The sequence below is a fragment of the Hypomesus transpacificus genome, chromosome 6 (genome assembly GCF_021917145.1).
Source record: "Hypomesus transpacificus isolate Combined female chromosome 6, fHypTra1, whole genome shotgun sequence".
Lineage (NCBI taxonomy): Eukaryota > Metazoa > Chordata > Actinopteri > Osmeriformes > Osmeridae > Hypomesus > Hypomesus transpacificus.
The window spans coordinates 12716429-12730540 of record NC_061065.1 but is presented as its reverse complement, the minus strand read 5'-3'; the positions used below and the strand labels follow the sequence as shown (position 1 = coordinate 12730540).

The following is a 14112-nucleotide window of genomic DNA, read 5'->3' as shown; positions in this document are numbered from 1 at the left end:
TAAACATCTAGATTGCATTTGCAGTGTCTGGAGCGTTGAAAAGACTATGGATACCTCAACTTCATTATCCTTCATTCATAGATGTATAATGTCAAATATCCGATTTGTGCCATTCACATCAGGTCATTCTTAAACTCCAAATAAGGTACAGTACAAATCTGTAGAAAGGTCTGATGCTCCAGTTTTTGTCAAAAATGCTGCAGATAAGCACATTTATTCTGGATATTATGTCAGTTTGACAGATTAGTTTGGAACATTACACACATGGCAAAAGGGATGCCAACGGGGCAACTCACACGCAAACACAGCAAACAAACTTCCTACCCAATCAGATTTCGAGTCTCTGCCTTAATGCCCTCAGTAGACATTAATAATCACCATGGTATTAGTGCCCAGGGTATGGGACAGGCATCAACGTATGGTCACACATGCTTCACAAAGAGCTGTGTACTGATCACATTCACAATCATATCCTCCTGATCATATCCCTCCAAAACAGTGTTTGGGTAAATTGAGTTTTGAGTTTGAATTTAATCCTTGAAATGAATGAATACTGAAATGAATGAATAATGAAAATGTTGTTTGAGTCTGCTTGCTAAAAGGAGGATTTGAATGAAAATTGCCTACTTTTTCTTCTCGTATCTGAAGTGGCTTGACTAAATGTTGACTCATGTCACCCAAGACTTGAAAACACACAAAAGAACTGCTGACTAGATATAAATATTGAGTGTCGGGCAAGCTGGTGAACAAACAAAGAAAGGGAGGTGACAACTACCTTGTATCGTCCTCTTGAAAAATGCTTTGCAGGCCTCGCAGGAAGCCACTCCGTAGTGGTACCCTGAGGCGATGTCACCGCATACGAGGCAAAGCCTCTTGGGGATGGCGTTGAGCATGTACTCGCACTTGATGGGCGAGTCGTCGGCGACGCCGCCCGAGCACTCGTCGTAGCGCCTGAGGCAAGCTCCGCCCCCTCCCAGCATTCCCGGGTTGAACATGGGCGGCGAGTCGAGGGCGTGCGAGCGTCCGTTGGGGCCGTTGATGTAGCCGCCGCTGGCGTCGGAGTTGCCGCTGGGGCTGTGGTGGCTGACGGTGTCGACGAGAGAGGAGGAGGGACTGGACGGTTCGGTTTTGATGTAGGAGCCACAGCTGGAGGACAGGTGGCGGTCCTCTGAGGGCATTCTGGTCAGCAACCTGATGAACACAGGACAAAGACACAGACAGCGTTACTCCTGGTATCGTTATTTTAAAAAAGTCCAGTGAGTGAGCCTGTCCTTATGAAAGGACACTTTTCGGACACTTCAGGAACAAAAATAAGTTATTTCTCTCATCGGTTAAAGGAAGAGTGCCTTCGTTGGTGCATGTGAATCTAAAACAAACATTCGAATCAGAAGACATATGTTGGTTCAGATGGTGAACTAAACGGGCCGCGCTATTGTGAACACAAGATTTGACCCAAGAATGAGAGATCGACCAATAAAAGAAACCTGTTAATGGATATAGAAGTGTCTCTTTCAGTAAGATCATGGGTTCTACGTGAGCAGATCGATGGTCATGGTTCAACAGTGGCTGGTGCTGGGTCACCACAGAGGAGAGTGAGAAGTTCAGGGACTGGATGGGGGGGGGGGGGGGTGGGCATGTCCCAACCTGACTAATGAACACTGTGGTCTTATCAATGATGCCCCTAAGACTCCAGCAAAAGGCTTAAATATAGCTTAAAGACGTCACCCACTATCTGTGCGTGTGTATATATAGACATACAGTGTGAGGTCATCAGGTCCAGACGATATCTGCTGGGGGAGATAGCCCCCCCCCCCTGGGCACAGATCAGATCTATCGACCCAAGCTCTCCTTCCTTCCTGTTTCTGATGGGGCATGAATAAATACCCCCCTGACCCGCCCCCCTCCCTCCTACAGTCCAGACATATCTTATGCATTTTTAATCAGATCGGACTGTTAACACAGTTTTAGATAAAGATACACTAAATTTTGGTGGGCTTGATTCAAAGACCGTGGTTAATGAAAGACTCAAAAGGCTCCAGGTGAATCCAGTTGGTAATCCACTCACACCGAGCAAATTGTGAGGGCATGTTTTGTCTACTGGAGGGAGTCAGGAGAGTGCGGGCAATCTAATGGTTAATACATCATTCTGGATTCCTCTGCAGCCCAATGGAGGGATTCCCTATAGAATTGTACATTGTGGCATATGTAAAAAGTAGTTCATTCCTCACTTAGCGCAAAGTAACACTTGGGAGATGTTTTTTTGTTACATTTAATGGAAATTTCTAATGGTCCCCTTTAAATCTGTTGGAGTGAAATAATGGCACGACGAGCCCGACCAATTCTTTCCAGACAGAAATAGCTTCTGCTTTACTTTCATAATTTGGTCCACCCCCACCCCCACCCTCCCACCCCAACTACGTCCTCCTCCCACCAAGTGGTACAGCGTGTTCTGGGCGCAGGTTTTTGTATTGCTCGGTTTTTACCGCCCCCTTCTCCCCCCACTCCCCCTTTATCCCGGTATTCAATGGAAGCGTGTTTGCTCCTCCATGCAGAAAACAGGCACAAGCCGAGCGGGCACGAGACGTGAAGGTCACCTGGCTTTCGCCGTTTCCGCCCTTCCTCTGAGGTCCGGTTCCGAGTGAACCTGGGCAGAGCACCGCGCGGCCGAGCGGGTCTTTGTCTGCCCCTGTGAAGGAGGGGAGGTTGACACGTGTCACACTACCCTTTCCAACGGAAAAACCCACCAGAATATCAATTTTTTTCCAAATAAATAACAGGGACACGGTCAAAAATGTCAAAAACCACGGTATCAGTGACTGCGCTGTAATGCAGGTGAACTGCGCCCGTGTGCAAAAAACAGGCCTCAGTGTTTGCAATGAAGCTGTTAGTTTAGTTTGCGAACTAAATGTGTGTGTGTGTGTACACAGTATTTGAGAGACAGAGGGTGTGTGTCTGTGTTGTTGTGTGTGTGTGCTTGCATGCAGGCTTCACCCTAGCAGTGTTGAATATCCCCCTTGCATAAATTCTGAATCTCTCTCTCTCTAAACCATGAAATGTACTTTCCAGACTGAGTATTTAAGAGTGAGAACAGCAAAAGTCTAAAAATGACTTATAATCTTGGAAAGAAAAAAATTACTCTCAAACACAGATTTGAACATGGAGCACCATGACACATGAAGGGTTAAAATCAGCCCCCTTGCCCCCATCTTGGTTCCCCAATATATTTATCCACGGAGGGGAAATGTTATTGTTAAGGGTTAAGCTTGTAGTGCGGAACAAGGCGTAAATCAGGACGGCAAACACACGCTTGAACATGAAGTACAGGGGGACAGAGGCAAGGAACCATGCATGAAATTAGTTCATTAATCTTTCTATGATAGGCTGTCCTTGTTTGGGGCAAACTCTATCAGCTTTAAAACTGGCGACCCTTTTCGTTCTGACACAAGAGATTGTAATGTTCATCAGGCGCATGGCTGACTGGAACAGGGTAGAACTGTGGAAGGGGAGGGAATAAGGCTATGTTTCTCTTTGGATTCCTTAAACCAAATGGTAACTAAGCTAATAAAAATGATTGTATTGTGTTTATTGTTTGAGGTAGAAAAAGAAGTCAAACCTTTTTGTCTTTTAAGTCTGCTGACCACACAGACATCCACACCAACACACATTATACACACTATTTTAGCTAAAAGCATTTAAAAAAACTACACATACAAAACTATAATATTATATATGTAGCTATAGCTACCTGTAATTTAATTACACATACACAACCACACCACACACATGCACACACACGGTACTTTCAGCATCTGGTCCTTCCAATGTCATTGCCACAAGGAGAGATTGCATAGATTTCCCACATGGATGATGTCTCCTTACCTGGAACATCAACCCCCATCTACATACACATCCACCACCTCTGTCGGGCTGCACTTGCAGCAAAGTCAAACACACCCCTAACCGCCTTCAAAAACGAGGAAGGGGGGGGGGGGGGGCAAAAAATTAAACGAGTAATGACTTAGTCCGTCATTGGGAATCAGAGAGGGACTCGTGAGGGACAGTTACGATATTGATTTCATAAATAAACAGAGATGGCCCATCGATCCTAACGTTATTTAGCATTTCAATTACTGCCTAGAAACATTACCTTCAAACGGGTGCGCTCTCCATAGTAATAACAAACCCTGATGATCACAGGCTAGCCCCAGTCTGGTGCAAATTGGCTTTTCTTTCTTCCAAATGTGTAAACGACACAACTTTGCATTTACCTAATGACATTAGGGCATGGACTGAATTTCAAGTAAGGATCAAGCAGGTACAGTAGGTACTCCGGTCAATTGACGCTATGCAAATGAACATGATAAAGAGGGATTAACTTCACAATGTGTTGCGTCGTAACAGGCGTAGTAGGCCCATTAAATCAAGGACGATAACCCACTTTCAGTGCTCTGATGTAATGGGCCTCTGTATATGTGTGCGCGTGTGTATGTGTGTTCACAAGATCAATAAAACAAACTCTACTCCATTTCAATTTCTCCAATTCTACCTCTCTAAGGTAGGCTACGTCGTTATCAGCCTTACAGAAAACGGATCTGACTGAATACGACCCACAGACAGGGGAGCGCTCACACTCTGATGAATTCAAAGTCCTTGACAGCATGCCTAAAGGATATATCTACATCAAGAAGGGGGGTCACGACATGTAATGAAGTTATTTCTCCGCCAATGCCGTAGCGCGCACACACAACGCTCTCTCACAAAGCGGTACAGTACCAGCGCCGTAGCAGCCAGTGTCATTAATAAACATGTCACTCGGTGACTGGGAAAGACAGGGGAACGGGGCGCCACAACAAAAAAACGGCACTTTTCCACCACCTGCTCTCTCTCTGTCCATCAGTAAACTCTAAAATTTGGTTTCCCTTCGCACGGGTTACTGTTACTTATAGCAGTCTCACACAGCTTCCGTTTAGGTTCCTGTATCAACCAATGAGCTTAATGAATGAATGGATCACTCCCTCATGGATAGGGGATCGTTTTTTACTTCCTTTTTGGCTCTCATATGGTGTTGGAGATACTTCAATATGGATGTTGCCCACTATAAAGTGGATAAGGATTTGAACAGAGCTGGGAGAAACCAAGATGGATCCTAGCAATGTGATCTATGTACACTGCCAGTGACTTCTTAGGTCAATTCTGTGCCCCATTTGCCAAGGGTGTGACAGGAGTTTACACTGATGAAGTCAGATAGACTTACCAACATGGCACAGATGGTACCATTTTGGCATTCAACAGAGACTGTACACAGCCTTTTGGGTGATAACAAAAATATATGTTTTTAAATTCAGTAGGCCGATACCAGTATAGCATATCCCTGCAACATCTCCATCTTCGTCTGATTCCAAATGGCATTAAAACTGGAAAACTGCAACACACATACAACTAATGTATTTAATACCATATTGTATATTATCGATTGTCATATTGGATTTCTGCTCTTATGTTACTGCTGTTTCCAGTCTTAATCCTAAAGTTAAGCACAACACAATCTAAGCAAGATCCATTTCAGGTATGTGTGATGTTGGGCAAACTCACATTACAGATAGGTAAAACTGCCTTTAGTAGTGTGGATCTATTGACTTTTTAAAATTAATAATGTACTATATTTGGTTTGACAGTATTCAAAACAGCTCAGGATTCACAGAGACAGATTTATTTAAAAAATGTATTTATTTCTGCCCAGTTTGCTGTTTGCAGTGTGTCTGCCAGAAGGCCACAGATCCACAAACCGCTAAATCTGCTATCCATTATATTATTATAGTCATCATCATACATATCTATCTATCATTTCTGAATAAAGAACAGTTTTCTAAATTGAACAACGATGAGATACTTTTAACAGACATAGTCAGGTGTTCCATAATATCATAGGGCTGTTTGATGATATGCCGTCTCTAAAATTAGGTCCCAGGTTGGAATGTGATTCCCAGTCTTGTCTCTCTCTGTGTGTGTGTGTGTGTGTGCGCGCGCGTTAACTGCAGCTGTATTCCAAGACGGTCTGCTGGGTAAGGGCACCTGTATAGGAACACTGAGTGGAACCAGAAAAAATGCTGCATGGGTCTGTTTGGAAATTTCAGGGACAGTATGACAAACAACACTGGTGACTGTAACTTAAAACCCTAGAGTCACCAGCTCAGTCACAGAAGGGTGGAATACAACGCAACGTCCTACATTTTGGCCGTTAGACTGTCCCTGAACTCAAGTGATAAACATGACAAGCACATGCCAGATCATCACAGAGGAATTATGAGGTGGTTTGAAACCTGATTCGTCTTTACGAACATGATCAAACTGATTTGTGGAGACGGAAATAATATTCATGGGAGAGCCATTCAAGGGATTTGTGCTACATCACAAATACCATGCAGAAATAGTGAAATCTCGACGTAGATATCCTACGTTACATTTCTGTAATGGTCTGACTTCCCTAAAGACACTGCAGTATGGAAATATCAAAGTCGATTGACAAGCTTCGAACATCATATTTCACCCATGAATGGACCTCTCCTGAACAGCATGTGTGAGCGTGTGAGAAAAGACACCTATTAGCTCTCTTATCCCCCGTCAGAGGGCGTAGCATGAGAGGTGGGCATTACAGACATTGAACCTCTATCCTCAGGCTAATAAAGTGGGCAAAAATCCCCCATGTTAGGATTAAGTATATTATGGGGCATGGGCCACCTCGTAAACTGACTACAATTCATCTGCAGAAGAGGTCAGATGTGCACCCTCAAAGACCGAGCTTCACTCAAGTCCAGGGTTTGCGTGGTCACATGGTCTGGGACAACTGGTGTAGGAGCTTCAACTCTAGGAGGCTCGAGTCAAACAAGAAGCGCTACTAAGAGAGATAAGAGTATACTCATACTGGGCTCTACTGTTGTGTGTGCGGGTTGGTTTATTTAGCTCTTTACCCAACCTGGAGTGTGAAAATGTTCAGCGCATAAGTACATTCTGGCAACATAATATAAAAGGTTCCATGAACTATCATGTAACTACATAGCAATACAGTTTGGTAACCAAATTGTAGGTACCCATTCATGTTGATTGGTCAATAAGCACACTTAAAGAAGTCAAATCCGTTTTTTGTGGCAGTACTTCCTCAACTGAGACATGACACATGGTCGTACGGACACACCTAAAGCGTAACACTGAGGGGATAGGGAGACATGAAGAGCTGGTACAAACTCAACACCATGCTCCTTTCATCAATCATTCCTCCACCCCCCCCCCCCCCCCACACACACCACACACTCACTTGCTTATACCTCACTCATTTGCCAGATAGAAACCGTGTCCAAACACATATCACACATACACCTCAGCACCCGGTCACCCCAGTGTAGTAAAAGAGGCAGATCTCTCACGTAAATGAAAGCTTCAGAGGTTATAGCTTCATTTCTGTCACATCTGTTCATATCTGTAGTCAAAATAATACAATTTAACATGTATAGTGTATATCACATACTGACCATATATTTTGAACAAATATGTACCGTACAGGTACTGCACACGTACTGATATATTACACTTTCATTACTGACTATGTACAAAAGGAAATATGTTTATTATGAATACATTTATATAAGTATAGCTATTTTATTATTCATGAAACATAATAAAAATCAAAAAGGTGTTAGATTGTTGTCCTATTTAAGAGTATTTCAGAGTATTTAAGAGTATAACAGCATATGATGTTATATAAGAACACAGTGTGAAACCATAAAAAGGAATATTGCATGTCATAGGGCCGGCCTAACGCACAATCAAAGTGACTGAGACCTTTTAAATAGTGTTCTGTAGTGGTATTTGCACTGAGAGAATTGAGCCAAATGACATTTTGTGACAAAATAAATGACCCTTTGTTGGTTCATCAGTGTTTGTTCACCTTGTGAACAAATCTTGTGTCAATCTTTTAACGCACCAGAGGGTTTTATAATCACAGACCATGGTAGTACAGTTTAAGCCCACAGAAATACAAATATTGCTATTTAAATATCAATATCCATACAGTATTCAGCTTCATTTAAATATTAGATATACCAAGACTTAATAATCCTTACACTGTACCAACCAAAAGGTGATTCTTGTGTGTTTTACAAACAACATGATCAGTGATCAACAGGGCTCAACTTGTCAACTGGATCTCTACTCAAACTAGTATGAATGCTTTGCAGATTAACTATCATTTACTTTTTTTTATTGTATTTTAGGATTTTCTTCAAATTAAAAAAACATTGATGACAAACTGCTAATAATGAGTTTAGTAGAATGTACTAAAGAGATTATTAATATAACAAAACATTTTAGCAACCCTCCTGGCCATTTTTTTAATACATTATACATTAGGTTATGTTCAATTATCACCAAATGTTTATTAATGTTCATAATAAAAACATTTCCTTTCAGTTTGATATGTTTGATAAGGTCTAAAAATCGAATTTGTAAGTGTGTGTTTGTCTGTGCTCGTCTTTACGTGTGTTTGTCCTTGTAAGTGAAGTGAAGACACTCGTAAACAAAGTCTCTGTGAAAAGTTTCAAGAAGTTTAAATCTCCCCAATCCCATCTGGAGTTTAGAGAGGCTTACACAGGCGTCTCCCTCTCCACTCATGCGTTTAATGACCGGACTTTCTTCTAGACATGCAACAGGTAGGGAGCATTAGTGTAAGTAGTGTAAGCATTGAGTGTTCCTCAATCTTAGTCTACTTCAGCTGGACGCTTTATAAAACTCTGCTGACATAGGCTGAACTGGTGGTACATGTTGTCCGTTTCCCATTTTCTATGGAACTATGTAACAACTAATTTAATGATGATAGTGTCTAATTTATTTATGCATAATTGTTATGTCACTTTAAATAAAAGTGTCTGCTAAATCAATGACATTTTAAATGTAATGCAGCCACTTTATTTCTCAGTTAATTCGAGACATTTACTGAAGGGATCAGAGTGATCATAAAGAAGCTTTAAGTTGGCATGAGGTCTTTTTTCATGTTAAAATTTCACACCCTTTAAAAGCTACTTTCTTTTAGTGACATTCCAGACCACAAAAAAATGGTCTTCAGTTTGCCAGTATAATGTGTCCTAAACACTCAAGCAAGTCCTTTTTATTTAACTTGTACCCCTGGGGTGTATAGACAAGCCTGGTACACTAATGCATGTTCACCACACACACCCTCGTGGTTTCTCCCTCTCCCTCACAAGCAGCCTCGCTTGCTCGCACGCACACACGCTCGAGACCCGACACGGGTTGGTCTGGCTCGCCTCCTGATAAAACACAGCTGCTAGTGATGGCTGTTTGGTGATCATTCTGATTAATCTGGTGCTTGATATTCCCTTCGGCTCAGGGTAAGCCCTGGATCCTGACCCAGTGCTGCGGGGGCGATAGCCTACAGGAGCCCCAGGAGGTCCCCATGTCTCTGCCAGCGCTCAGTGAGGTTCCCCAAAACACTGAGCTCTGACTGCCATCCCACTGGTGCGACTGAACTGAAAGGCTTCACAGAAACTCACGACTGACTGTAAATACTCGGTATATCATTCGAGAAATAGCAATATTTACAACTTGACATCTATATGCATTTTTTTACTCAGGCAAAAAAAAGAAGAGATTTTGGAACATTTATCATTAAAGTAAGGGGCTTTTTAAAATCCTGAATACATTCCTTGAGTGTGAATGAATTACCTGTGCTTATTTGGACGAGGAACATTTTAAACTGTGTCGCTGAATTGGGCAACCTTGATGATGGGAGTGGGAGTTTTCTGCACTTTTTAGAAAACGTTTTCCATCTTTGACCCGTAGACCACTGACAAAGTTACACCATACGCAAGCATAGGAAACAAGTACATAGACACAACTTTGACAAAAAAGGAAAAAATAATACTACCATGCCGAGTCATTTGAAATGTATAAAGCCTATGGTGTTCGAGCACATTTAAAGACAAAAAGAGGAAAAGCAGATAGACAAGAGATGCACCTACTGGTTATGATAGCAGAGAGGGTCTGGGATACACAGTTCGGAAACATCCATCAGTCCAGGTTAAGCATTCCAGGTGTGGGAAACAAGGAAAAGTGCCGGAAGAAAGAGTCAGTCCCAAAGTCTCCCCATCACACTCGCAAAAATGTTGTTGTCAGGTGTGCACCTTCCTAGGAGCAGTCACCCTCCCTCCCTGTTCCCTCCCCAGCAAAAATAACACCTCTTGCTCGACCCAGCACACTCCAACATGCACAGGTACCTCAGGTTGTGTAATGACGTGTGGGCTCTTAGAGAGAAAGACAAAGAGAGAAAGCGGAGACAGAAATTACAAAAGTAAGGAGGCTGCCGAAAGAGTAAAAGGGGGGAGAATAAGGAAAGGGGGAGAAACAGAGAGAGAGCGAGAAATGGACAGAGTGTAGCAATGGTGAGAGCGCACTGAGACTGACCGAGTCAGTGAGAGGATTGACTGTCTCCATTCCACAGACAGGGGCTCTTTAAGACTGGGGGAGGGGAGGGGGGTGGGGGGTTGATGAATATGGAGCAGCTGTAGTTGGCTAGCTCTGAGGGGGGCGGACTTACAGCAGCCAAGGGGGTTGGCAGGCGGCAATAGAAGGTGGGGCCAGCAGACGTCCAGTCAGAATACAGCCATTCACAAGGGAATCCTGTGAAGTACACACACTCACAGACTTAAACACACAACACAGATAATCCGTATAAACACATTCAGTAAAGTTCTCTTGTCTTTGTATTATGACACAATGTTACAAGCGGTATAAGAGTACCTAAATAATATCCAATTAGGACATTACATAAATCCAAACATCCAAACATCCAAAGAAGGCCCTTTTACACAAAGCTGAATTGTAAGACAACATTCACAAAACATGAACATAAACATTTATTTTGTCCGTATTTTTGTTGTTGTTGCTTTTTCATTTTAAACAATATGCATGAAGTGAATGGAATCAATAACCTCATCTTCTGAATAGAAGTCATATCGGTCAATTCTCGAACTGCGCATTTCCTACTACAGCCTAGAGTTTGGCCATGACTTTATGTATGGTGCTTAACGGGCTCAGCTGCAGCTTAGCAGGGCAAAATCCTTCATGTTCACTTTTATCTTCCATTCCATGCAGCTAGCATTTTACAGACCCTCTAACTACTAAAGAATGCCAGCAATCTCAGACTGCGTTTCACAGTTTTCCGTTGTAGGAATATCCTCTTCCATGTCTGTGCAATCTCAGCTCAAGGATGAAGACGAAGTCATGTAGTCGGTACAGTAAGATTTGAATTTATATTGTGACTTTGAATGAAACGGGCAGTCTCAACGTACAGTACAAACACACAGATAGTGTACTCCCATGCTTTATCAACCCACATTTTTCTGATCAATACAAAACCCATCACACGCTACTATTGATCATGGCATTGCAGCCAAGGGCCTCAGGGAAAGATTTTCAAACTGTCTTTTTACATAAAAGGTACAAAATTATACATTTCTTTTCATGTCAGTCTACATCAGAATCAACTCGAGTTTAAGTTGATTGGTTTAATATAAGCAAGTCAAACTATCAATAACAGGGATTTAATGTTCTGTCTACATTGGGCACAGTCCGTGGAAATCAGGATATTCTTGTGGTCGGATGAAAGCATCCAGACGTAATCAATATAAGAGATTTGTTTTTGTTTTAGTGCATGAGAGCTCCACCAAGTCGACCAAAAGCTAAGGTGACATGAAGCGTTTTTTCCTTCTCTTGTCTCACAAAGACAAACATTATGACAACCAAAGGCCACTCAAAGTATAACACCAGTCATTTAAAATGACATCGACCTTAATATCCACAGTTTGACTGTGAAGACCTACATATTTGTTTTGACGATTGTGTGGTTGCGTTATGAGTAAATAAAATTCACTCAACTACCTGACGTCATAATTGGAAACTTAAAATGGTCCCTTCTCCCATCACCTTCTACTCATCTCTTTTGACTTTATCCTTTTCTGTCAACCTTTCTATTTTAGTCTCTGTTCATGCCCTGGACACTTAAAGCAGGAGCATGGTTTAAGTCTTTGAACAGGATTTGGAGTGTTCGGGTGTGTTCCACCCTCCACCCCTCTCAGCCTGGCTCACTCTGACAGAGAAAACAGAGGGAGGATTTGATTCATGGTAACTGACAGGAAATCCATGTGCCGCGCAGTCCCTAATCCCGCCATCACGCAACCACCGAACCAAGGACCAGTAATCCAATCATTTAGTCTGTATTTACCCAAAACTGATTTTCAGCTCTAAGACCCAAAACAGACACAGTACATAGTACCTAATAGATAATAAGGGTTTAGATGGAAATAATTATTGCTCACAAATGGGGCTTAGAGATAACAAATATGCTATACAACAACCAATATCCCTCTTTTACAAAAGGAAATTAATCCTAAAATGATTAGCCGATCAGCACTATTTTTGACATGGGATACATACATCTGGCCAAAGCCACCTAATAGCATCTATAAGGTCGTTTACTGATATTAGGCATTGTTTGGAGGGACCACAATCAGCACCTTGTTTTTGAAACATGAAAAGGCCCCATCATTATCTGTCAATAAACTGTAATTAGATTTTGTGGCGGGCAGTGAGACGCAATCTGTCCGTCACCTCGAGTGTCTGTAATTAAAATCCTGATTGATGAGTGTAAGTGGCCCTTTGTCTCAGACCTTCTGACATCCACACTGACCTCTGTACCAAACAACAACATACAGAGTTGTATCCAGAGATTGACAAAGGAAGTCTCAAACCCAAACAAGCATTGCTTGCACCATGTCGGAATAAATAATGAAAAAGGTTCGTGAAATATATAGAGACTTTCACTTAATCCTCCCTTGATTCATTCTACCACCCCATGTCACACCCAGGACCACCTCCTAATCAAAACAAGACATACAACACTCTCCCCCCCCTCTCTTCTCCAATCCAGAAGTCCTCTGTTTGGATAAAGCAGCTCTCCATTGCTCCAGCGCTGCTAGACACATACGTTAGTTAAGAGCACACAGTGGCACTCCCTCATTCCGCCCCTCCCTACTGGAGGAGTGGAGAGTAAGATAATTGCCTCAGCCGCGGGGCTGCATTAATCGGCTGGGGCAATTGGTCATTTCTATTATGTCCTCTCCTCCTTGGGCAACGGCAACTGTGCGACTAGGAGCCGACCAACAGTAGGCCGTGCTACCACGCTTGTCTGTTCACGCTGGGTTAATAAACGCTATTAGCCTCTATCTCCAGCTCTCTCATTTCTCATTTAACGAAGACCAATTCCAACAAAACCACTCAAGCACCTCTGTTCATCAGAATGTAGCCATACGTTCTTGATTTAATGTTCAAATTCAAATGATGGAGTCAAAAATCTACCTTGCCTGTCTGATGTCAGTCATAATCCATGAGTTACATGTATATTCACTTGATACGAGTTCAGACTGTGTGGCTTCTGCTTCCCGTCTTTCACCTGAACATTTAAATTGCCCCGTGCCCTAAAGTAACTTTGTGCCTCTACTCTTTATGGCTGAGTGGAGGCTAAGAGAGTAATGATGTGTGTAAGCTAATACGTGAGTCAGAACTGTTTGATACGAAGTCCCTGGAACATTGACCTGTATTACAGCTGTAACTATGATAGCTACATTTGTAACATATACTTTATCTCTGTGTAACAAAAGCCATTCAATATTTTTCCACGAGAAAGTTAGTGATGGAGAAGTTTGTAGAAAACATCCAACGGAAATCCTCAATCTTTTTTATTTCCTGTTCATTCTCCTCTTCAAAGCCTGCTCTGTATATCATTTTGGTATCGTTTTTCTGTTAATATATCTTGACTGCTACCATAGAATATGTTGTATAGCTACAAAGCTCATTACACATGGAAACACTCAATACACAAGGTTGATCTCTTTTATAAACAGCTCCTCTAGTTAAATCTGAGGCCACTTTACTTTAAGTCGCCAGCATAACACAAGGAGCGCCATCCAGGATTCACCTCTAAAATCAAGCTAGGTTGTGTCATTGTCATGCAAGGGTGGATCAATATATTCATCTCAAGTTCATTCC

At 42.3% G+C, this 14112-nt stretch overlaps 1 protein-coding gene across 4 annotated transcripts in view; it reads right to left on the bottom strand.

Annotated features, from left to right (window-relative positions):
- LOC124469190 (steroid hormone receptor ERR2-like) overlaps positions 1 to 10652 on the bottom strand; it is a 36438-nt gene extending 25786 nt beyond the window's left edge. Inside the window, exons 1-3 of one of the 4 annotated variants that reach the window (XM_047022324.1) lie at positions 10284 to 10476; positions 10029 to 10050; positions 776 to 1191 (exon numbers count right to left, since the gene is read on the bottom strand). In XM_047022324.1, the coding sequence (XP_046878280.1) occupies positions 776 to 1178 (403 nt within the window). In that variant the 5' untranslated portion in view covers positions 1179 to 1191; positions 10029 to 10050; positions 10284 to 10476. Of the gene's footprint in view, positions 1 to 775; positions 1192 to 10024; positions 10477 to 10603 lie in introns of those variants that run through there. The other 3 variants (XM_047022325.1, XM_047022323.1, XM_047022322.1) reach the window with 3 other exon arrangements.
- Positions 10653 to 14112: the final 3460 nt, after the last annotated feature.